This window comes from Copadichromis virginalis, linkage group LG16 (genome assembly GCF_057382275.1).
Source record: "Copadichromis virginalis isolate Kocher_CV1m ecotype Utaka linkage group LG16, C_Virginalis_male_GT1.1, whole genome shotgun sequence".
Taxonomy (NCBI): Eukaryota; Metazoa; Chordata; class Actinopteri; order Cichliformes; family Cichlidae; genus Copadichromis; species Copadichromis virginalis.
In genome coordinates this window covers 19,890,220-19,915,399 of record NC_140633.1, presented here as the reverse complement: position 1 = coordinate 19,915,399, position 25,180 = coordinate 19,890,220, and the positions used below count along the sequence as shown (strand labels likewise).

Below are 25,180 nucleotides of genomic sequence, written 5' to 3'. Positions count from 1 at the left end.
CAAAAAAGCACAGCACCGACAGAAGTTACAGAGTTATACACACACACATATATATAAATACAGAGACAATATAAATAAAATATACGAAGGGGATAAATAGAATAAATAGGAATAAAAATAAAAATACAAGTGAATTGCACATTTCAAGTATTGAGTCTATTGCACCGTTGACTATTTACAAAAGTATTGCACAAAAGGTATTGCACAGTGAGGTGAAGAGGCACTACAGCTTAGTTGTTCCCTCCTTTGTCCTCCTGTTTCCCCTCCCTCTCCCCACCAGAGAGGAGTTAAACAGTTTGATGGCGTGTGGGACAAAGGAGTTTTTAAGTCTGTTAGTTCTTGTCTTTGGGAGAAGCAACCTGTCACTGAACAGACTCTTCTGATTGTTTATGGCCGTGTGCAGAGGATGCCTGGCATTGTCCATAATGTCCATCAGTATGCTGAGTGATCAGTGGATGTCCCCAGCTTCTCACAGCTAATTTGCAAAATGTGTGCATCAACAAAGACTGTCAAGCAGGTAGTCCAGTTCATACATGCATACTTGTACAAACTATTCGTACTTTCTGTTGCAACTTCTCTCTCAGTCCAGCTACCGATCACAACCACATTTATTTGCTCTTACAATCAGCTCTTCATAATAAAACAGGATACTTACAAAATGAACCATATATAATGCAAATGCTCTTTGAATCTTATTAAACACGTTGTAGTATGAATTCCAAAATTTATAATATTACATATATTAATCATATAAATTTCCTGTAGCTGTCATAGACGTCTACATGTCGACATTCAAACTAGGTCCACAATTTGGATGCCCAACCATGAATGTCGAATAGATGTCCAGAATAGCTCCTGGACCGACAGACCCAATATAGACATGAGCTGCATGTCTATCAGATGCCCAGTGTTTATTGGGAAAGGTATTAAAAAGAGTGTTACCCATTAAAAAATGGGTAGACAAAAATGGGTAGACAATGTAATGTAATTTTTTATTAAGAAAGCACCTTCTGATTCTACTGTCCGCAGAGATGGTCAAAAAAGACACCCTATTGTCAAAGAGAGCAGTATCGGCCACAGGCCTTTGGAAATAACTAGGTGTAGGATATGATACGAGTCTGAAATGATCCAGAATACACAAAAGTTCTTTGGTAATGCTATTGCTGTGTTGATCAATATGCATATTAAAAACACCAACTTAACAATGTTAAAGTCATGCCTAATGGCAATCTAGTCAATCCTTTGCACTTTATTTTGAGGGTCTATAAAACTGAAATTTGGAGGGGCTGTTTCAATAATAACCATTGTTTTTGTTTTACGAGGTTTTATTTAGGAACATAAAATCAAGATAATTTTTGGAAATAAAATCATTAAACAGGATGAGCTTGCCAGCCAGACTGGACCTTTAATAAAGCTAAATTTAGTTTAGTAGAAGCATTACCTAACACAGTCTGTGGCTGGCATATAATAGGAGTTATTAGATTAGATGTATTAGCTGTGTGCTTTGAGTACACTTGGTTTCTTCTATTGTTGTGTTTTTGCCATCAGCTATCTAGGTTCACCAGTATGTTTAGAGAAATAACATGGGAAATCTCATCAATGATACACTTCTGACTGCTGCCACGTGATGTATCTTTAATTTGGCATGTGTTAATAACATAGTAACACTGTGCAAACTGTGTAAATGAGAAAGGTAATAAACTGCAGAGAAAAAAATGAGACAATTTGATGGTCAGAGCAGTTTGAAGCAAATAGATGCTCTGCAAAATGCAGTAACATTCACTTAATCTAACTACTTTGTAATTTACAAACACATCAAACATCCCATGCAAATATCTATTTCTTTCATGTCTGATGCTTCATGTGTGCACTGTGTGTAAAGCAGTGAAGTGCAGTATGTGGGATGGTAGGGCGATCAGGGCGATTGTGGCTCAAGAGTTAGCAGTTCGTCTTGTAATTGGAAAGAGCCCCGGCTCCGACAGTCTTGGTCGTTGCGTCCTTGGGCAAGACACTTCACCCGTTGCCTACTGGTGGTGGTCAGAGGGCGCGGTGGCGCCAGTGTCCAGCAGCCTCGCCTCTGTCAGTGCGCCCCAGGGTGGCTGTGGCTACAATGTAGCTTGCCATCACCAGTGTGTGAATGTGTGTGTGAATGGGTGAATGACTGGATGTGCACTTTGGGGTCCTTAGGCACTGGTAAAGCGCTATACAAACACAGGCCATTTACCAGGGTAAATCCAATCAGCCATAGTTCAAGGAGGTAGATGCATTAGTTTAGAGGAAAAATGCTGCACCACAAAAAGCACTGACAGATTGAGCTGAAATGAATAGTTATGGGATGGTGACTTTGCTAGACAGAAAAAAAACATCATGATGCTGGAAAGCATTACACTGTATACAGAGGGTGATCTCTCTGTATACAGTGTAATGCTTGGCTTTTTGGGAAAGACACCAATTTTACCACCAAGCTCTACATGAAATATTTTTTCCTCTGTGGCTGCAGACAGCTTTGGATCCTCTTGTGTTCTCGGTTATGCGTTTTTCTCATAAAGGTCAAATTAAATGACCTGGTAGCATTTCCGATGGATTCTTGAGGGTTTTTCTTTCTTGTGTCTTGGAAGCACTGGGTGCTGGTCATGCGTAGGGCAGAGATAGGACTTGTACACAGTATAGTCATAGCCTCAGGCTACTCTCTCCTTCTGGTACAACCATTCTAAGCAGATAATACATAGGAAACAAAAGTTATTTAGTAATTAAGCATTGATTATACTGTGCTGTACACACGGACAGATGAAGACTCAATGGCCAAGCAGTCACTTCTTAAAATTCCGTTGTCTCTACAGACAAGTCTGTGTCGTCACAAAAAATATTATAATTATTAAGATTATTATAAAATGGCAAGGTTTATAAGAACACAAAGCTTTATATTTGACAGTGATTATCCAAATGTAATTAATTTCTTCGTGAATGATATTAAATGAAGATGTGCACAGTCTTTGGTACACCTCAAAGAAATGTTTTTAATTAATTAGCACAATGAAGGTGGCTGTTTGTTGAATCACTTGTTGTGACAATCCATTAGCACAGTGTCTAAATCCTAACTGACTGCAGGTAAGATCAGACACAATGAGTCATTGTGATTGAGATTCATTCTCACAGATATTTCAGTTTGACTGAGGTGCATTTTGAAGCTAAGGTGAACAAGTGTTTCTCACTGATTGTAGTGAACATTTTGTTTGTTTTTAATTAAATCTTCCAATCTTTATTTCTTTTATACAGCAGCTCAATATTTTGTAAAGACCTGACCCAAAATCGATTAAAGCTATTGATTTGGTACTCTCGTGAATTTCCCACGAGTACCATGCTGTTGGCTTTTGTGATTCTGGTGGAAGTTTATTGGCTCAAAACTTCATGTACCTTGCAATCACCTTTAAGATTTCCTCACTTTTAAGTGAGTGTTTTTTCAAGAACAATCAGCATTAAAGACTAAGATCATATAATATTGTTTTCTGTACTTTTATGACTGCCCGTTGTTGCAATTTATTGTATTATAAACTGTATAAATGTTTATTGCCCTCTTGAGCCAGTTACATCCTACCCCCACTGCCTCACGCCTCCACATCTCTGTCTTTCTCAGGTATAGTTTCGCTGATCTCTCTGGTGATCCTCTCCTACGACCGCTACAGCACCCTTACTGTTTACAACAAGCGTGGGCCAGACTACCGTAAGCCCCTAATAGCCGTTGGGGGCTCTTGGCTGTACTCCTTGTTCTGGACAGTGCCCCCCCTACTGGGCTGGAGCAGCTATGGCATAGAGGGGGCAGGAACAAGCTGTTCTGTGTCCTGGACTGCTAACAGTGCCCAATCGCACGCCTACATCATCTGCCTCTTCATTTTCTGCTTGGGTCTGCCTGTCATAGTGATGATCTACTGCTACAGCAGATTGTTTTGGGCAGTCAAACAGGTACACACACTAGCTGTCAGACACTGACACTTAGTCACACATTAACTGCATACATGTGAATGTCTATGCTGTATTTTCTTTTAGGAATAAGGTGTCAAAAATAAAGCTACAAGTTGCTTAGAGTGATTTTGCACCTTTGAACACCAAACACTGCAGATGTCAAACATGGCCGAAAAGAGCTTTTTTGCTTTTTAATAACTGACAAAGGTGACAAAGCTTCAGAGCTTCATATGAACAGATCTCTGCTAAGATAAAACTAACATGTAAGACAGAGGAAGGGGTAGGTTTTGTGCACTGGACAACTGGATAGATTTTGAACTTTTAGCTTTTGACTGTATTATCATAAGTCTTTGTAGGGTTATCAACTTTTCTCCGAGGACCCACTGGGTCATCTAATCTGTCGTGTCCCAGCAGGGCTATTTTCAGAAATAAATGTCCCCAGCGTGAAATGCATGTAAGGTCAATAAAGTTGTTGTAATCAACCATCAAATATTCAGATCTGCCCATTCTTTTATTTTTGCTGACTTAAAGAAAGAAAAATAAAAGCTAGCTGATGTATTTACCCGTCAACAAAACTGTTTAGTTTTTCTGAACAGTATAAATTTCTAGTAAATTTAAAATAGAGCAGCACTGCAAACAAAAGTCTTCTGATTTTTACTGCACACTGATCTATTTGCATGAAACTTGCTGAAAATCTAGAATACACCTGAAAACATTTAGCCTTTCCCATTTGTTCTGTTCATGTGGTATCACATTGGAAAGGTAAACGTTTTTCTGTCAGTCCTATTTAAAATCCTGACATGTTCCACATCCATCCGAGATATCTCTCAGACAGAAGTTATAAAATCTGACAGATGACATAATCTGACATCAATGAGATTTTCTGCAAAGCTACAATGAAGTTTGATTGAAGAAGTTTCTGGCTAAATACATCAACAGTACATGTCAGATTTGGTTGACAGTCTATAAATCAAGGCGATATCTATCCCATCAAAGTTAAAGCTACGTACTCCACTCAGCTAATGGAACAGAGCAGTGCTGCTAGAAGATACGTTCCCACCACAGTCATATTCATAGAACACAGATGTTTATGATGAGTTTACTGATGAATTGCAATATATTCATGCCTTCTGCTCATTTACATAAAAATAAAAGCAAAGAAACGTAACACGGTTTGCGGGGAATCAGTCAACCAATCACAGTTTCTTTGGTGATTGGTTCATGGGTATTTTTTTTTCTATTTTTAAGTGAGTGACTTCACTTGTCTTGGGTAAATAAATAAAAGATGTTCCACTCCCGTTGCTTTAGATTTATTCCTGAGAGCAACAGGAGGGTAGCAGAGGATTATCACAGCATTATGACTCAGACAAAGCCTAAGCTACTCAACCATCTTCTTGGGTTTGTTTTAGGTTGCTTTAATATAGTGGATTTAAAGCACTTCAGGAACTCAGACTGACCCCCTGGTATCAATAAGCAGCTTTTTTTCAAATCCCCTCCAAGTATAATTATCTATGTTTGGATCATATGAGATAAACTGGTTTTATTTCAGTTGCATTACTTTTGTTTAACTTTAAATAAGCTGTTAAGTTCATAACATTTTACACACTGACCTTCCTTTGTCAGGACACCAGTTTCCAGCCTAATAAGTTCAGGTTGCATTAAATCAAAGAGTGCATCTAACTTTATACAGTTTGGCTGATGCTTTATTGCTGAACTAAACCAGGCAACTCTGTGTTGGTGCTGATAAGGTGATGCACTGGGATCTCCATGCATACAGTTTAAAAAGAAAATTATCTAGTTTTACAATACATACTCATAAAAAGTTGTGACATGTAACATATCCATCCATTAATTTTCTGCCACTTATCTGAGTTTGTGTAAAGAGAACAGCAGTCTAAGAAGAGATGCCCAGACCTCCCCTCTGTCTATCCATCTAAGCTAAGAGATGTAAACTTGTTTCTGTCTTACAGCTTGTGGTAATAGGTGAAGGTAGGGATGTAGATTTACAGGTAAATCAATAGTGATCTCATTCCAGCCACTTCACACAGCAAAGTAGCCCAGCGCAAGCTGTAGGTCCCCACTCAGTAAAGCTAATAGAACTACATCATTTGCAAAAAGCAGAGACGAGATCCTGAAACCAACCTGACACCCCAAGTCCCTTGACTGCACCTGGAAATTCTGTACATAAATACAGATAAAATCTATGAAAAAGTCAAACACCCACAGACAGCAATTTTGACTTCTAACCACCTGTGCAAGCCAAGCTCAGAGTACAGATGAACAGGGATTGGATGGCCCACAGCATTGTCTGATACCCCATACTCACAAAGCACTCCCACGAGACTTGATCAAATGAGTTCCCCAAGTTCAGAAAACACAGTTAGCCAGTGTTTATGTGTTCGAGACAAATCTCCAATGCTCCTCTTGGAGTGAGGTTTGATGACTGGACATACTCTCCTCCCTAGCAGTAGTATGATCAGCTGATTTCAGTTTGTATGCCAGAGTAGAAACAGTGCCGCAGTCTGCAGTGTGGGTATGGACATTTTATTTATATTTTATTGAACAAAGCATGAAAGCGCAAAGGTAAAGTGGAAACCGCATTGAAGACAGGCAAGCACAGACAGCACGCTAAGCTAGCCAATAGCGCAGAGTGACATTAAAGTTGTGTGAGCTGTGTCAGTCCAGTGACCAGACTGTGAACTTCAACAGGTAACAAACTGAGGAGCAGTTAGGCTGCAGCCTCCATCTCAGGATTATATTGTTAAATGGTAATTATGAGACACTCTTTTTCAGGTCATTTTACAGACAAAAGTAATGCAATGAGTAGTATAACTATTAACTATAGCATATTACTTTCTCCTAGCAGTAACTAACTGCATTAAAAAGTAAAACATACATCATTACTTTATGAAAAATATTCTGTGTAACATGTGTAACAAATTACTTTTTTGGAGTAATGACCCAACACTGATCACAACAAAGATGTGATCAGTGCATGTTGAAAAACCTCCAACATGCACAAATATTTGACTACAGAGCATGCAGTTCATTTGCACAAAAGTAATGTTTTAAAGTGGAGCCAATGAGAACTCACTGAGAATTGACAAGGAATCTAATCCATAAGTGATATTGATAATGGAATTGGAATCTCTAAATTCTTTTGAAGGCTCACGAAGACTTCAGAAATCTATCGTCACTGAACATAGTTCAACACAAATGAAAGCTTTGCCATGCAAAGAAAAAAACAAACAAACAAAAAACAAAGCCCATTTAGTGAAGCTGTAGTCAGATGAATTAAAATGTGATTTTTTTTTATGGAAAAACATCAATACTCATCAATAGTGTTATCAAAAAAGGAGGTCGGGTACTGTCATGAAACTTACTCCTCCAGGCTTTTATTGTCCTTATGTCCTGCCAAAGTTTCAAGATGTTGAAAAGTCTATGTTGTTTTTTTGTGTTGTTGTGCATATTAAAGATTTCATGCAAAAAACACAAGGCTAAAATGACACATATTGGACAAAGGAATCAGTTAAAAGCTGAAACATACTGAGGGGAAAGCAGGTGGGCATCAGGCGGAAGCACAAGACACTCTAGCTCCTTGTTGATATAATTTCCTAATCGCATCCAGAAGACAGATGTTAACATTGGATCAGTAAAACTAGACAGACCCCAGAGCTGTTTCACTATATAAGAGGAAAAAAATCACAAACATATACTAAATGTTCCTAACTAGTAGTCATCATATGGTGTACAGTGGGGTGGCCAAGCAGTTTGGCAATACCAACTATAGTTTCTTCTAAAGTTGCTGCTCAGTAGTACACAATTTCCTCACTGTGTTAACTGTTTGGTATGCAATCCTCACAGCAGGTTTCTGGCAGAGGTAGAAAGCTAGCTAACACTTTGATATTTCAATAAAACTATAAGTCCTTGATTACTTTGAAACTTTACAATGTTTAATGAAGAATTACCACAAAACTAAAACTGAATACAGAAAAAAAAACACATATTACTATATGTACACTGTAATAGAATGTTAATGATACTAATAAAAACTTGTGAGTGCTCTACTTTTTCAGTAACAGTTAACAGGCTAGCTTACCAAGGATAGCACCTTCAAATTAGCTTTGTTAAATTAGACAAAAATAAAAACATCAGAAAACTGCCAAACACTATAAAATACACTCAAAACTAGACAGAAATAATAAATGAACTACTTACTGAAATATGTGTCCAAGTCACAAGTGTTAAAAAAACACCATGTGCATCACTCCCTTTGCTCTAGCTAACTTCCTGCAAAGAGAAGCTACATTTCAGCACATATAAATCTAGTCACATAATCACGAATTCAAATTAGAATATGTTTCATTACACCTTTAACAATCGACCAGCAGCGTTGGAGTGATAAGGAGATATATGGCTTTTTCACTTACACAGTGCTTGTGCCAGTGCCCAATCTAGACTTCCGTGCATTTCCACTAAAAAACGACTGGCAGACAGCTAAATAATCCTCAGTTGTCAAACCTGTCAAAGTTTGCATGGTTCTCACCACTCAATAAGGAGGAACTAGGTCCACACCAGTACTGACATTGTGTTGGTGGAAAAGAGGTATATGAGTACTCACCCTTGCTATTAATTTTAATCAGTGGGCTCTCATGGGATTGAAAATTAAATGGTTGCACCCAGAAAACTATAATTATAAAAGAGACATTTTCAAATACTTGCCAATATATCTAAAAATATGTCAGGATAATTCACCAGTCTATCACATAGAGACAAACAACCATTTGCACTCACATTCACAGGTAATTTAGAATCACCAATTAACCTAACTAAACTCTAATGACTGCATGACTTTTAACTGTGGGAGGGAGAATACCCAGATTGTGGATTTGAACCCAGGACCTTCTTGCTGTGAGGTAACAGCACTAATCACCATGCCACCAATCCAAGGCTAACAAAACTAGGAAAGCTATGATTTCTAAGGCTTGATGCAGAATTTTTTGTATGTTTTTGTCCATGACAGGTTAAACCACAATAAATAGCAAAAGCATACACGTGGGTGTGTGTGTAGTTGTCTGCCTCTTATAACTCCAGTGATTTTCCTGCAGTTTGAAATCTCCTGCGATCTTGTGAATTTCATGAGTCCAGCAACTAACCACTCTTACTAGATTGTATCATGTCATCTCAACAAGAACAAATTAAGTTGTTGAATTTCATACAGATCCACGATTTAATTACGTTCAAGATAGAAACATGAAATTTTTGTGTTCAAATTACAAGGTAGACTTTATTAATGTAACAACCACCCAATTTACTTTTTTCGGTATACCGAGCATGAGGCAATTGTGTTAAATACACGCAAGATGTTTACATAAACCCAAGAGATGGCCAGTCACTTTTTTTCAGTGTAAGATTTGTGATGACTCATGAGCCAGGTGAGCTACTGCTGCATTTTGTTTGTGATTACTACATGAGAGCAGTGAAAAAGAAGTAATTTTAACGTTTCTTAGATATAAGACACACTTCAGGAAATTCAAATCAAAATTTTCCAGAAATATTTTTTTTCCTCTCTCTCCTGTTCCGTTATTCGCAGGTGGGTAAGATCCGAAAGACTGCAGCCCGGAGGAGAGAGTACCACATTCTGTTCATGGTGCTGACCACTGCAGCCTGCTACCTGCTGTGCTGGATGCCTTATGGTGTCGTGGCAATGATGGCAACATTTGGCCCACCCAACATCATTAGCCCCGTGGCCAGTGTAGTTCCCTCACTGCTCGCCAAGAGCAGTACCGTCATCAACCCCCTCATCTATATACTTATGAACAAACAGGTAAGTCGCTATTATGTGCATGTGCGTGTCTTACCTAAAATCAAGAGTTATAATTCTGAAAAACAGATTTGAACATGTACAACAGCTTTATTTACACAGTAGAAAAAGACAAACAACAGCTGAAATCATAGAACTGCTTGATTTAAATATCAATTCAAGTGTAATATCAAGAGATTTCACTGACCAAAGAGAAATAAAAAAAAAATCAAGAACAATGCCCTAAGGCTCTTAAAAGGGAAACAGAACAATCACTCTCATTACTCACTCCTTTCCTCTTCCTCATCTAAAGAATACTGCAAAAAGGTAGTTATAGAAAGAACAAATGTTAAACAATTCTTCAGAGGCAGTGTGGTACAGAAATCCCCACAACACTTGTTAAAAACTCGACATGAAAAATAGGCCTCGAGAGTAAAGAGCAGACAGAAAGAGGCTCGAAGTGGTAAATGTTACACGCATGTCTTCAAACATATTTTTCAACTCACTACTTCACAACCAAAGAACGTTAATGTCAAGTTTGACTACAATGTCCCATCTTAAAAATAATACAAAATTCAGTTAAGCTCGACTTTTGCAGAAAGAAGCACCTAAGAAGTCCTACTGTTACTCTGAGTCCTCATCCCATGAATAACCCACCCAAACTGGAACACAATTAAAGATGGGATTTGGCACAATATTAAAGATGCAAAGATGAAGTAGCCAGAAGGCATTGCACCTGATCAAGCACTTCCATGGAGCGGCTGATAGCCGCACTGCAGATGAATGTGATCCACAAGCATGCAATAAAATCTGCAAAACATCACTTCAGTAAAAGAAAACCTTGCAAGCACGAATGCCTTTCACAACATTAAAGACAATGGTGCCTACTTGCATCACAGTACAGCACAGACAGTTTAAGACCTAGCCCTGCTCCTGAATTGCATGCTCTGTGCATTGGAAAGTAACCTGTTACTACAATGCACACGTACAATACGTTCAGGGCTTTCACACCTTCAGTGTGCTACAATCACAAGCACATTTTATCGTTTATCGCAATTATAAGACGTACAGCAGAGCGAAAAAACCTGCATTGTTTAAAATGAATCATAAGTCCTTTATTAAGCATCTAAACTACCTCCTCTATACATTAAAATCTCTGTTACAGTCAAGATTGGGTGTACTGCAGAGTACAAAGTTATGCGTTACTGCAATCGCATTACATTTGTCACTATTGCTGTAATGTTTGGCATTACTGAGCTAATTCAGTAATAACATTACAAATAAAACAACAAGTTGTTAATCACATTACAAACGTTCTTCATTTTTTTGAGCAAATAGGGGGAAAAACCCAACAAAAACGACAAAAATGCCTTTTCACGTGTGCTCATGTGTGGGAACAAAAACGGCAGAGTGTAGAGGTGTGGGCAGATTTCCCAAATTATTGCACAAAGGGACATGGATGTGATGGTGAAGGGCAAACTGTGGCCAGGCTAGAGACCGATATCCACTGCTGCAAACACGGAATCAAACCCCAACAAGCACCTGCAAAGGCAAACATGCTAACACAAAGATAACAGTGAACGGTGCTTCCGGAGTGTAAACGGCGACCTGGACGGAGCAACTAAGACTCGATTTCTAGCAGGCACAGATGAACACACTCGTAGCATCGCACAAAGAAATGTTGCTTGTTTCTACAGAACAATCACTGGCGCCTCATTTATTTGTGCTCGGTTGATATTCACCAACTCTGTCAGCTTCGGAGCTCTAAGAGAAAGATCACGTCCTCCATATAGTAATCACGTGTAGTTGTTAGGTATGTGGGCGTAAGATTTTATGTTACATTGTTAACTAGAAATTAGGGGGATATTGTGCATCAACTCAAAATTAAAGTGGGAGATTTGAAAAAAATAAAATACATAACATTTTTGCAAAATGATCCAAATATTTGTCATACACCTGCTACAGCTACTAATTTAATTAATTGAAAAGTCAAATGACTTGTCTGGACAAAAAGCAAGTACTTATGGGGGTTTGGAAAAGAAATGTGTCCACAGCAAAACTTCAAAATATTTTTATAAAACTTCAACTGAGTCAGCTACACGAGTGCAAGAAAAAGCTCTTGTGAGAATGAGCAAATTCTTGATTTTCTGATTTCCCTTTATGTGAAGCAGTACGTTTGTCATCCATGTAATTTACTGAATTGCCATCTGATTATTAAATCTGGTAAACATAAATGCATAATATCAAAATTTACAGTACATAAATACTTTAATTAAAAAAAAAACACCAGTGGTAGTAACTGGTCTTAAACATGGTTAAAATAAGGATCCATGTTCATGTCTTTAGCTGTCTAAGTCGTAAATGTTTTTTTCAGGAGGGGGTTAAAAAAAGCTTATGTCCTTTGGTAAATACTGACAAATTCCAGATATTATCCAGCTCCTGTTAACACCAGCTATTATCTAAATGATACTATGCTCTAGTGTTTCTACTGAAGAGCGACATCATTCTATTTAAAGCAACATTTCTATTGTGTTTTCATATCTTTCAACAAACCACAACGAATGGCACAAGATCAATCTGTTACAAAGAAAAAAAGATGCTCTCATTCCCACAGACCGAATACCTCGAGCTCGCTGAAGACACGGCACTCTGTAAACATAAAATCCTCCCTACCTTGGAGACAAAGTAAATCCGAGGTTAGTACAGGTCCAAATTCCTTTTTCATAATTGTCTCTACTCTGAGCTGCGGGTAGGCACAGACTAATACCAGAGGATTCAGAAAATATGAGACATTTATAGTTGTAGGGAATGCACTTCATGCTGTTACGCAATAAAGAAATAACCCCACAGAGATGAGCTCCAGCAAGGGTTTGGCCACAACACGCAGTGTTAAAATTACATTCAATAGAGAGTGAACTGACCGTCACAAACAGGGGCTGGTGATTGCTGAGGCAGAGCGGAGGATCCCCTGATGTTCATCACTTCGGAAAGTCTACTGCTCCACACATCGAACTGATTGGTACTGCAGTCCTGCTAGAGTGTGTACTGCATGTGTCTGAACAGTCACAAGGCAACCCGAGGAAAGTGTTCAGCTGACTGCTAGGCACAGGGTCACGGCTGTTCTGAGTACCTGTTTGTTCTGTTTTGGCCCCGTTTACTCTGATTTAAGTACACAAATGCCCCCCCCAAACAAAACGTGACAAACTGGTGGTTATCAGTCAGCGTGCACAGAACAATAATTCAGTAATAAGCTCAGTAGTATGAAATCAACCCCTCATTATGATGATTTTGCAGGAATATGTACAGTAACGTGATAGCTTTGACAGCTCCTCTCATCTTTCTTTTAGTTTGCATTCTTCTGCATGTACTTTTGTGTCGAGTTTGTGTACCTATGACATTCAACATGGATGATTTGTTTATTCACAACCCTTTGGACCAGTATATATATATATATATATATATAAAAAAAATAATTATACAATTCGCCGTTATAAAGAGTGACAGTTCCTTAAAGTGGAAAACCATCCATAGTACTGAGAAACACAGATTTTACATCACTGGAAACACACCCAGTTATTAAAAACTCACTTGCCTACCTAAAACAAGATCAGTTGCTACCCTAGTCAGCTCCACAGCTAACGTGGCTCAGCTAAAGCAGAGAGAAATTTGATATTATATTTTATTTTTTTCAGCTCCACCCTGGAGACTCTAATTTCCAGCCTCTGGTCAAGTATACCATCGTAATAAAGACAAGGTCTTTCAGAAACCTCTATGTTTATCCGTCCCTGGAGGGCTATGGCTTATGCTCTTCACGGGTTTTATTTGAAACTTGCAAGCTTCAACCTCCTTGTCCATAGGGGCATTATTGCACCTCTCCCATGGTCAGCCTGAAAAGGCCAGAAGTGTGTGTGTGACGTCCGGGCTCATGAGGCCAGGCTTCATATATCAGATGTCACAGTTCACGGTGCTGAAGCCTGGAAGAGTGACGCGTCCTTTCCTCTCGAGGTCACTCACGGGGCCCATGTTGATTCGCTGGATCAGGCTTTTCTCATAGAGGAGAGGATGGTAGGCACCCAGTGTGCACGCAGCGTCATAGTAGGTCTCGTGGTAGTGGCACAGGTCCGTCTGCCTCATGGAGGGAATGTACTCGTACACGTGCACCTGCTCGCACAGCGCCATCATCAGGAGGATACCTGCAATGTCAGCATACAGGAGAAAATAAATATTTTCACACAACACTTGCCAACTAAATTAGAGTTCAACTTTTTAGCCAAACATTTGAGGTCCAAACATTACAAAATTATTAGAACATAAAAACAACACATATACTTATAAAATACAACGCTAAAACCTTCTGTTCCTGTCTTTTATTCTCTCTTTTTTTTCAAGGCAATAGTCCCCCAGGACCACTGTCAAAACACACATTCACACCTGGAAGCAATCTGGTAAAACCAAAATCTAAACTTATGGCCAAAGAGAAGTTAATGACATCCATTTTATTTTATCTGTTCCGGGGATCAAAGTAGAGACGTTACAAACCCGTCGTGACATTCACAAAACGGGAACTCTTAAAGCCGGGAGATAAGGTAAATCCTTTCAGTTTTCGTAAAGGTCGCTATCAGCGTGGGCCGATAATAAATACACGGCCTGGTGGGAAACATCTGATTATCAAAGGTGTGCGAGCCTTTCGGGCATTCGATACGTCTTCGGAAAAGGAATTTAGCACAAACTTGACAAATTTCTATTAGATCTGAAAATGTGCAAAGAGACTAAATGTGAAGCTCAACTGTGCTGAAAGAGGGGAGGAGAAAACTATAACACTGTAAATAATATATGAAGACTTCGACTTTGCCTGCTTCAGCAAGTTCTGGATTTTTCTGTGAAATGCAACTAAAACAAAAAACAGTGACCTCACACATATATTTTAACAAGGACTCTTCAGTCAGAGAGAATAATTATCCCTTCCACAGTAATTATATTTGTTGGTATGGCTGATGATATGTTCTGAGACCTCTCCACTCCCCCATTGTGCAAAACCTGAAGTGGGGAGAGCTGCAGCAAGACCTCCAACAGTAAGGTACCAACAGATGAGCTGCCACCATGACTGAGGGCTAAGTTTGACTCCGTGGTCTGTGGCATTATTAGAATTCTATATTCCCCCTAACAACTGTATTCCACTAATATGAAGGCAAAGCTGAAAAACACGAGTTACTGATGACAGATTTGTAATTTGGATGGATGAGTCACTTCCACAAGATCCTAAGGATGTCATAAGACCCTAACAAGTTCTGTGCTATAGACCTCCAAAGAAATGAAGCGCCAAGTGCTGGAGGTAACCTGCTTTACCACGACAACAGATCCTTTTCTTTTCCCAAGCATCACTTCGTTTTCAATTTGGGAACATTAAAGGAATTATTTACAGTTAGATTACACATAGAGTTTATGTAAAGGCATATTTGTGCAGCAAAAAAAGAAGGAGAATGCTTGGAGAAAATTTGGCAACATCATAAATGAGTTCTCAATCATACTGAAGTTCTCCTTCTAGTGGCTCTCTGGTATAGTGTTTTAGAAAAAGTCCAAAGGGGGTTACAACTAGTGTACTCCTGCTGTCAGTCCCCAGCCTGGATAAATAAGGCGGTTGTTGTCAGGAAGAGTATGAAAGGATATAAAATCTTTGCCAAATCAAAATATGCAGATCCAGTCGCCATGGAGATTCTTTGGGAAATAAGAGAGCAGCTAAAAGTGCCTTCTTCTATTTGCAGTTTTGCTTCTGGTGTTGGCTAAAAAATATTTGCGGTTTCCAAAAAGCAAACCAGCAGTTTCGGTGAGTCTGAACACACCATTAGGCCATTTTCATTTGCATATGCACTCCAGTCTTGAACTGTTCAAGACCTTAAAACAATGGAGAACACAGATATCTAACAGACTGAGAGCAAACGCTGAATGCTCTTTAACCTGAAACTGACCCAGAGTGCAAAGCAGAAAAAAGTCCGATGTTCGATTTCACCCCTGACAGAATACTGTGGCCAATAAATTTACAGCCACCAAGTGAACTTTTGTATACACTACCCTGCATACTTATCCAGACAGCACCATTTCCCTATGCAAATAATTTTTTCTTTACTATATGTGAGAAATGCTTCAGTTCAGTTTACTGTTTGTAAAACACCTTCACCTGCTTGTGAGTGTGCAGTGATTCCACTATTTTCCTCTCCCTCTCAGTTTTACAGGTGTTTCCTGATTCTGTTTCACTGCGATCGCTGGTCATCGGAGAAAGGCGACACCTCGATGCCGTCCAAGACTACGGTAATCCACCTTAACCGGCGCGTCTACAGCAACACGGTGGCCTGCACCGCCCAGATCTCCACCGAAGCTCTCAACCAGTGCTACAGCACCGCAGACACCAAGCACGCAAACCCTCCAGAGGTCACCCCCTGAACATGAGCATTAATCAGACAGGAATCACCGCCATCACAATGAAGCACGAATAACCCAGAATGTGAACTCCGGTGGACTGTGGACAAGAGCTTTCAGAAAGTAGATGTGCTTTTTCGTGTTATGTGTAAACTTGTATTTGTAGACCATAAATGTGCCCTTTTAAACCTTTTTTTCTTTTACTATACATAACACAAAAGTGCTAAACGACCACAGAAATGCATGTAAAGTATGCAAATGCACACATACATGTACACCCATGTGTGATGCAACCAGACATGTTGGTATCAATCAGTTTTATCATCCACCACGCACCTTCTCCTGTTCAGTACATGCAAAAAAAACAAGGTAAGAACTTCATTCAAACTTATTTCTACGTTTTTGCGTCTATTAAAAATATGTATTTTTTAATAAAGGGCACCGTCACTGTGGTGGGTTCAAGGTTTTAGTCTGTTTCCGAACTGATGTGTATGCATTACATTCATTTCAGTATATATTATATATATTTCAGTATATTACATATTCTTAGTTTTCATCCACAGTTTAAAAAGGCCAAATTTATTTTTTGAACTACAGGATCTTTTTTTAAATTTACATTTTAAACAAAGAGTTTAAAAAAAACCCAGTAAAACAGCGCCTGTTCCTTGCTGCTTTTCAGTCGCTGTGTCACTGTAAATGGGGAGGTCACTGCGCAGACTTGTGATTTGATCAGCAAGGATCATTTAAAGCATCATTTAACTCTGCTTTTCCTCTTTCCCTCCTGCTGCTTTGGCTTTAAATGTTGAAGAATTCGAAAGGTTAAGCCCCCAGAACCTTTATCATGCGTGTACTTCAGTTTTGTTCTGCATGAAGGCGTTTATTTGAATTGTGTTCGTTTTTGTGTTTGTGCTGTGCTTTCTTTGGTTATGATTTAGTTGGTCTTACAAAGTTGTTTCTTTGCAGGAGTTTTTGCAGGTATGATTTCATCTTCTTTCCGGAATAAAAGGGCCAGTGTTTCAAAATGATTATCCAGTACGGCCAGCCACAGAAAAAGGATTCCAGTCTGATGACTGATGGACATTACGGGCATATCTGGGAAATACAATGCACAAATTTAGGGAAACTGATTACATTTAGCTGGCCTTACTTAAATGACAACTGCAAGACATAAAGCAGATATCAGTATTTTACTGCTTTTGTAGATCTAGAACTATAATGGACCAGGACCTGCTCAAGATTAAGGGAGTTATAAGTGAGGTCAGAGTGCTCAGACCTCAACCCACTGACATAGAGTTGCAGAAAATATTGATGAGTCATTTTCCTCCTCACTTTTGTGCGGTGCCATTCAGGACCTTCAGAAAATGTGTGATTGAGGTTGGTGCTTCTTCAAGAGGCTGCAAGCAAAAAAATAAGCCACAACAAAAGCTTTGCTTACTCTTTCCAGTCTGCGATGCAGCTGACTGCTCAGTGTATTCAATAAAAACAAGAAAAGCACTGTGTTATTAGTTAAGTCAAATTGTGTTTGTAATTGTGACTCGGATGAAATTAATTTTAAGAGTAGTCTGTTCAGAAATGCTGGGTATTACAAATAACATTATCGTCACCAGTTTAATTGTATTTTATTGCTGGATTCAAATGATTTAATAAAAATGTCTGCTGCTGAAAAAGGAACGTATCATGCATCGTAAATTAGGTTGGAGGATGGTGTGACATTGTGAATATTATAAAAAGCAAAAGGAACCTTTTCTTGTATTTCCTAAATGAAAGAGGTGCAAATGAGGACAAAACAGAAAATAATACGTTTTTCTTAATCACTTTTGACAAAACGCCAATGTCTAAAACCAAAAAGAATGGAAACACATCCTGTAACAGCAACAGATGGGTGACGGCTTTTCATTTTCCCCTGAAGGTCAAAATCTCAGCTGAGTGGAAAACAGTCTAATTTAAAGTAACATGACAAATATAAACAACAGAGTCCTCCAAGGAACATTGTGACATTTTAAATACAGGCAGTCATGCCTAACACTTCAGCAGGGTTTTGTTTCTCCAGTGTAAAGCTCTTTTGCCTTCCATTTAAGCTGTGTAATCAGCGACTGATTCACAGATTATCAAGTGCAGTCACAATGAAAACCAGCTGTAACGTGGGTCGCCCGATGCACGGCAAACCAAAGCGCAGATTCCTGGGTTGTGATGCAGCAGAGCTGCTGGATTAAGCTAAAAGAAAAGTGTAATTAGATTAAAGAGTGACCAGTTTCTCCTCTGCGCTCATGTGCAACCCTCTGCAGTCCGCTGAATTTGAATTGACTTATTTTTTTTAATATGCTGTTTAGATATTTTATAGCTGATGCTTTATTTATGCTTTTGCAAGTTTTTCCCTTTGTACACCAAATATCTGCTCACTAGCGTGAATGCTACTTAGATTTCGTGTTCTTGTGGAGTCTTTGTTGCTTTCCTGTTTCAAAAAATGTGGGTTTTTTTTCTCTAGCAGAATCTTTTCAGACGAATCTGGAAAATGCCAGTTTGACAAGCATAATATAGTATGTTTCCCACTAAGGTGATTCTCAAAGAGCTTTTAGCTGAAAAATAGCCATATCTCAGCATGGTGTGCGGTGTTTCCTTGAGATATTTGAGGAAACTTGATAGGTGGAGGACAAAACAAGAATTGGCAGGCCTAAAAAAATACAACATCCAAAAAAGAGCTTTGAAAATCTTTCAAGAAGCCTGGACAACAATTCAATGAAGACTACTTAAAGAAATTTCAGGAAAGTTTTCCCTAGCAAGTTCAGGATGTGTGCAGCTTTTCAAGAATAAGACAACCGAACCAATTTCCCGTTTTCCTAGCATCATGTATAAGAATGCACAGTGCAACAGGACAGGAAGGTGAAGTGCATATCTTCATTCCTGTCTGTTTAAATATATTGGTTTCGAGTGTGTTGGTATTTTGCATAATCCTGCCACTTGCTGATGGTGTCACTGTGCATTCAGTGACACCATCAGCAAACAAGCGTGCGTGTGTTTGTGTGCATATATATCTGCTATAGGAGCGGGCAACAATCTGCAAAGATAACAACAAAGAAGCAGCTGAAGGGACAGACGTGCATCACATGTGCAACCACTGCACGCATGCAAGACATGCGTGAGTGTGCACTCACCTATGAAGCCAGATGATGGGGGGTTGGGTTGGATGTCCTCCTCTGTGTTGCCCTGAATCACGTCCCAGAGCTGCCACACATAGCTAGGGTGAAGGATGTAGAAGGGCTGGTCAGGATGCAGCTTGCGGTGCTCCATGTATGGACCGAACAGGTTGTAGTCCGGACTAGTGTACCACTGACGAGAGATAACACAGCAGACAGATTTAATCTCAAATCATGAGTCAGATAAGAATAAGACAACGTGATTTTTTTTTTCCAATAATTAAAAATGTTTCTGATATTTAGAGGATTTTCTACTATTCAAAACAATGAAGACTGCAGTCAATACAAAAATAGCAACAGTAGTATCGCTCACTGGGTTGAGCAGGTGGCCCAAATGCCATAAGGCTATTGCAGAGGCCTGAGTTTGAATCGACTCATGGCTGTGTGTTTCCTGTCTTCTTTCCACCACCCTATCTCAAAGGCTAAAAAAGCCCCCCTTAAGCAAAAGATAAGAAGGAAAAGATGTTTAAAGATAGAGTGCAGCCCTTTGCAAACATCTGTCAGTCTCTAACGTTTGGACAAAAACTCCTCTGAATGGATGCTGAAGTTTAGTCAAATGTATCTTCAGACTGCGAACATTGCAAAAAAAACACAAAACGCCCATACAGATAAACGTCCGTCACTGCTGTTTTATGCTGTATCATGTTGAGTGGCTCTGGAATACATTTGAATTGTATTTATGCTTTCTTTCACAGTTTAGATGATTATGTTTTATTCATGTGAGGTTTGTGTTGTTACCCAGGGACATAAATAATGTATGGCTTACAGGGTATGCATTTAACAAAATAGAACTAAAGCATATTAAATGTAATTTCCTGAAATAACATCATAGCGGAGGAACAAATCGATGTAGCTGCACTAAATGCTCAGACAGGAAGTGTGTGCATGTGCAGAACAAATCCTGGTTTAGGTGAGGACCTTTTGCAGATATAAGCCTAGTGCATACTGATAATTTCCCACCAACAAGTCAGCCTCTCAACAGAAAAGTCAGTGAGCTGCTGTCTTATAGTAGCGTGGCTGTTATGCTAAAAACTTTAGAGTCATTGAAACTATGTAAGAGACTATTTCCGGTCAGGAAATTGAAGGGCTCTGGAGTCAATCAGGTGGTTTGACTGAAATTTTAAGCTGTCAAAACATCCCAGAAAATGTTAAGTGTCTTAGACGAACGGTGCAGCACAGCTGTGTAGAGAACAATACTGTGATTGAAGACAGCAAGTGCACTGTAGGGATACATCACAGTTGGACAAATGAAATCATAAGAAAACTGATGTAATCGGTGTGCCAAGTACTCATAATGGATTCGTGGGAGTGTGCATGTCCATTTTCATCAGTTGTACCATCTCCAGTTTGACCGCAGAAATAAAGGAGAGCATGAAATCATTGTTCATAATTTGTAGTTTATCATTAAAAGCCAAATTAAATAACAGTTGTTCCACTAATTCATGAGAGCTGAATATTATGAATTAATGGCTTTTAATGTAAATCTGTGTAAGGGCTTTGAAATAAAGACCCGACTACTGGGAATGTATATTTTGAGAAACTATATAACACACAATGCAAGTTACTGCATCCATGCATTGGATAATAATTAGTAACTGCACTTATAATATGTATGTGTGTGTGTATATATATATATATATATATATATATATATATATATATATATATATATATATATGCATGCTGTTTTTTGGTATACTATCAGGGGAGCCTCCAGATTTTTTTCATAGGGGTGGCCATATGGGGGCCACTAAAATATCGGGGTGGCACACCAAAAACAGAATGTCCAGGTTTATTATGCTCTTGTGAACTGCAGGTTAGTTGAAAAATAAGGGGGAAAGGAGAAAGAAAATAATTATATGCCTAGTTAATTTCCTGCTATATCACTGAAAATATATATCACCACTAGCACCCCTAATGAACTCACTGTAACATTCACAAAACCAGATGTAATCCATCTGGGCAAGGCTTGACATGTTGTGTGTTCTTCTGCATACCTTGATTATAAACAGTCTCTATTTGAAGGCATTTTCACCCAGAGAACTGCCAAACTGGATATTTGCTCTTTTCCTGACCATTCTCTGCAAACCCTAGAGATGGTTGTTGGTTGTGTCGGAAATCCCAGTAGCTCAGCAATTTCTGAAATAGTCAGACCAGACCATCTGCCACCAACAACCACATATTCAAAACCCCAGCTTTCTTCTTCATTTTTACACTATGTTTGAACTTCAAGTAGGTCGTGTTGATCATGTCTACATGCATAAATGCACTGACCTGCTGCCATGTGATTGGCTGGTTAGATATTTGCATTAACAAGCAGTTTACTTATATCTAAGTTAAATAAAGTTAAGAAATGTAACACATTTAATCATTTGGCGAGTGTCATGGGATACAAAGTAAAAATAAACTGAACAAACTTATATACGAGAAGGAAAGCTACATGACAGACACACTGCGAGGTGCTAAAAGCTACAAGAAACTGGACAACAGCAACAACACCTTCCAGTATTTCCAAAGGTTAACTACTGACAATGAGCGAGGATAGAATTGAAAACACGGATGTAGAGACAAAGGTCAAGTGTCAGTGGAGCATCGTGTTCTTTATTAAAACCCCATCAGTCCACATCCAGTAATCCTGTTCTTTACCGTGCTGTCTACTGGCTATGTGAGCAGTTGGGTGAGCAGTATGACAAATACTGTAGCTATATAACAATGCACTGCACGCACGCTTGAACTCTATTTGCATGGATAGTAATAAACTAACAAATCAGCCATTTTTTAAATCTTTACTTAATCTGATATATTCTGACGTAAGGACCTAATCTAGCAGCACAACACTGATTAAAAGGATTAAAGGTTAATGCAGGAATATAAATGATCTTGTTTGTTTTGGTGATGTCCTTCAGAAAATTAATTAAAGCGTTAAAAAAAAAAATAATAATAATAATAATAATGATGATGAAAAAAAGAAATTTCATGTAATTCACCAGATAAATGAAATCACTGAAAGCAGAGGCTGCATGCAAATATAATTTAACCTCAAACAATCAGGCCATTCACCGAATAACAATTAACGGGAAGCACGGAGAGGAGGATAAGGGGAAAGGAGCCTCGGAATAAAATCTTGTTTTGGACACATTTGCTAACATGAACCAAACCTTTTAAAGGGCAGGTGGAAGTCAGAGATAGACGAGATGACATCATGGCAACAAGCTTCTTTTCCTACATGTGTTTGTGGCTACATACACAACAATAACTGTGTTTACTTTCCTAAGACGACCCGCTTTAATATTCCTATACTCCTGAAAATGATCTGCTGAAACTGCTAAAGTGAAAACACATATACCTTGTGTAAGTTGACAGCATAAGGTGCGGGGTCCCAGGCCACCAGAGTTATATTCTTGTAGATAGAGCTCGTATTGAACCGATGCCTAGGATTTGCCAAAATCTGTAACACAGCACATGAAATGTAAGTCTTACTTTCAAATGTAAAGCACAATCATTCAGATGCATGGTCACTATTTTGCCAAAATACAAATAAAAACACAGAGAGAACCTCTTTATGTGCCTACTATAAATTTGACTAGGAGGCAGATACCAACATAAAGCCTGTCCAGTAAATATGATTACACAAATATGTTTTTTTGGCCAGGCAAAGCAAACGTTTAAACATCTCCAGACAGACTACACAAAACAAAGACTAAAGAAGCTGTTGGTGTTTTTTTCCAAAGAACTAATCTATCTGCTAATGACAGTTCATACCATTGAGTTCAGATTATTTAAGTACAATGAACTCATCGTCATTTGGATGAAACACTTGACCATTTATACACTTCTAAAGGCATTACTTTGCTACATAAATAGTGAGTTGAAAATATAAATGACTGTATTTTTTTTAAATCTGTTTCTTTTAAGGATTCACTGTCATTTAAGGCCTCATCCTAACTCACCTGCGAGTTGATGATGCGGATAGTGGTTTTGTTTCCCACGTCTCTCTCGTAGCCTTCTGTAGGTGCAGCATTGAAACGTAAAACTGCATCATGAGCGTCTGAAAGGGAAACCATGGAGTCTTTCAAAGCAAGGTAACAAACTGGCCTTGAGTTGCATCTGTTATCATGGAAATATACAGACAATTTCCCTCCATAAAAAGTCTTCTTCATAGCGATATAAAAAAAAACTTAAAGGGTGAAGCCAGGCTTTGAAGATGTACAAACAAATATCAGATGTCTCTTCCAAATGTTACCAGCTCATGTTTTCAAGGTCTTAAAGCAATTACCATCATCTTTCAGAATTTCTACTTAGTCCAAATTTATTTAGAGGAGAAAACACAGGCAAACATCTCAATAACCAAGCACCTCAACCAAAGTCAGTGACGACACACTGACTACAGGGATGAAAATCACACTTGCACTAATTGTTGACAACAATATCCGACAGGCTCGGGGATGTAACCGGTGGTTGGCTCAGGTAAACAAAGAGCCATGGCTCACATAAGGAGTTTACTGGTTTTTTTTGTTCACATGTCCTTCACGGTCCTCAACAACTTGAAATCCTCACCTTGATGGATGGCTGCTGTAACAATTACAAATTAATTCCTGCCTGTCTGCTGATCGATCTGTCAGTTTCAGGCGTCCTCCTCCTGCATTGAACTAACACCAAAATGGATGATCCCTCAGCTTGTGATCTGATACCCCTTCATCACTGCCACCAGCAGGTTTACAACTCAGAGCAGCTTCACAACAGCAAACAAGGCTCTAATAAAACACAGTAAACATGTCCATTCTCTACAGAGCTCAAGCTGAAGGATGGCTTTAAAGAAGAGTCCTTCAAGCAGCGATCAGCCTCTGTCTTGATGGAGGCCAAACGCCTATTTAACACCTTCAGAAGAAAGAAAGGATAAAAAAAAAGGATTATTTAGTAAAGGCGTAGCACATAATAATAAAATTAATGAGAGCAGAACTGAGTCTAACTGAGTGGTGCGGCCCAGTTTCTCATGGGGTTCCTGGAAAAAATTCATTGCTCACTCCTGACTCACTCAGAATTCTTAGAAAAAATCTTCTTCTTCTGAGAAAAAAGTCAGAATTCTGAGATTAAAGTACTAGTAGTACTGTAGTAGTAGAAGAAAAAGAAGTTTTTTGCCATAACTATTCACTAAAGTAAAATGGAGTTACATGAATAACTGCTTATTATTTTGTCTCTTGTTACTATCATGGCCAATATCCCCCTTACACAAACAGGGACAGGTATATATGACTTGGTTCAAGTTTAAAAAACTGTCTGTATTATTCTGGAAAAACAAGTTCAGGAAAAACGCCTTGCATTTCAGTAACATATTTAATACTGCCATTGGACGGTACCAATCCAGACTTCCCCAAAAGTTGATTCTGTTCATCTGGACGTAGCGTTTTCAGTGGGAGTGACTTCTTCTGTTGCAGCTGACTGCAGGTTTCCCCAATCTTTTAAAAAGTCCATTTGCATAATGACTGACTCCAGCCCCACTGAAAGAACAACGGGCTGGAGTCAGTTCCTTGATCCTTAATATGCAAATTCTCATAACTCTTATTTCTCTCTCATAATTCACCTGGATAATAGAGCATGCATCAAGACAATCCATACTTAAGAGTTGCAAGGAAAATGAGACAGTTTCTAGAGAGCACCGATATTCAAGCATATTTACTTATCTCGCATGATAAATTTGAAACATAAATAACACTAGAGTTGTGTCTAAACACTGATAAATAAAACAAACCTCTGAATTGAGTGTTTTACTGCAGCATCAAACTGAATAACCCTGCCAAAGACGAATCTT

At 38.8% G+C, this 25,180-nt stretch overlaps 2 protein-coding genes across 3 annotated transcripts in view; one reads left to right on the top strand and one right to left on the bottom strand.

Moving 5' to 3' along the window:
- Nucleotides 1-16,629, top strand: part of tmtops2b (teleost multiple tissue opsin 2b) — a 29,241-nt gene extending 12,612 nt beyond the window's left edge. The window contains exons 2-4 of the mRNA XM_085433631.1: nucleotides 3,635-3,960; nucleotides 9,554-9,787; nucleotides 15,986-16,629. Coding sequence (XP_085289757.1) covers nucleotides 3,635-3,960; nucleotides 9,554-9,787; nucleotides 15,986-16,201 — 776 coding nt within the window. The 3' untranslated portion in view covers nucleotides 16,202-16,629. The remainder of the gene's footprint in view (nucleotides 1-3,634; nucleotides 3,961-9,553; nucleotides 9,788-15,985) is intronic.
- st6gal2a (ST6 beta-galactosamide alpha-2,6-sialyltranferase 2a) overlaps nucleotides 9,851-25,180 on the bottom strand; it is a 45,038-nt gene continuing 29,708 nt past the window's right edge. For both annotated transcript variants that reach the window (XM_085433629.1, XM_085433628.1), the window contains 4 exons: nucleotides 23,322-23,419; nucleotides 22,718-22,819; nucleotides 19,330-19,504; nucleotides 9,851-13,956 (listed from right to left, as the gene is read on the bottom strand). In XM_085433629.1, coding sequence (XP_085289755.1) covers nucleotides 13,709-13,956; nucleotides 19,330-19,504; nucleotides 22,718-22,819; nucleotides 23,322-23,419 — 623 coding nt within the window. In that variant the 3' untranslated portion in view covers nucleotides 9,851-13,708. The remainder of the gene's footprint in view (nucleotides 13,957-19,329; nucleotides 19,505-22,717; nucleotides 22,820-23,321; nucleotides 23,420-25,180) is intronic.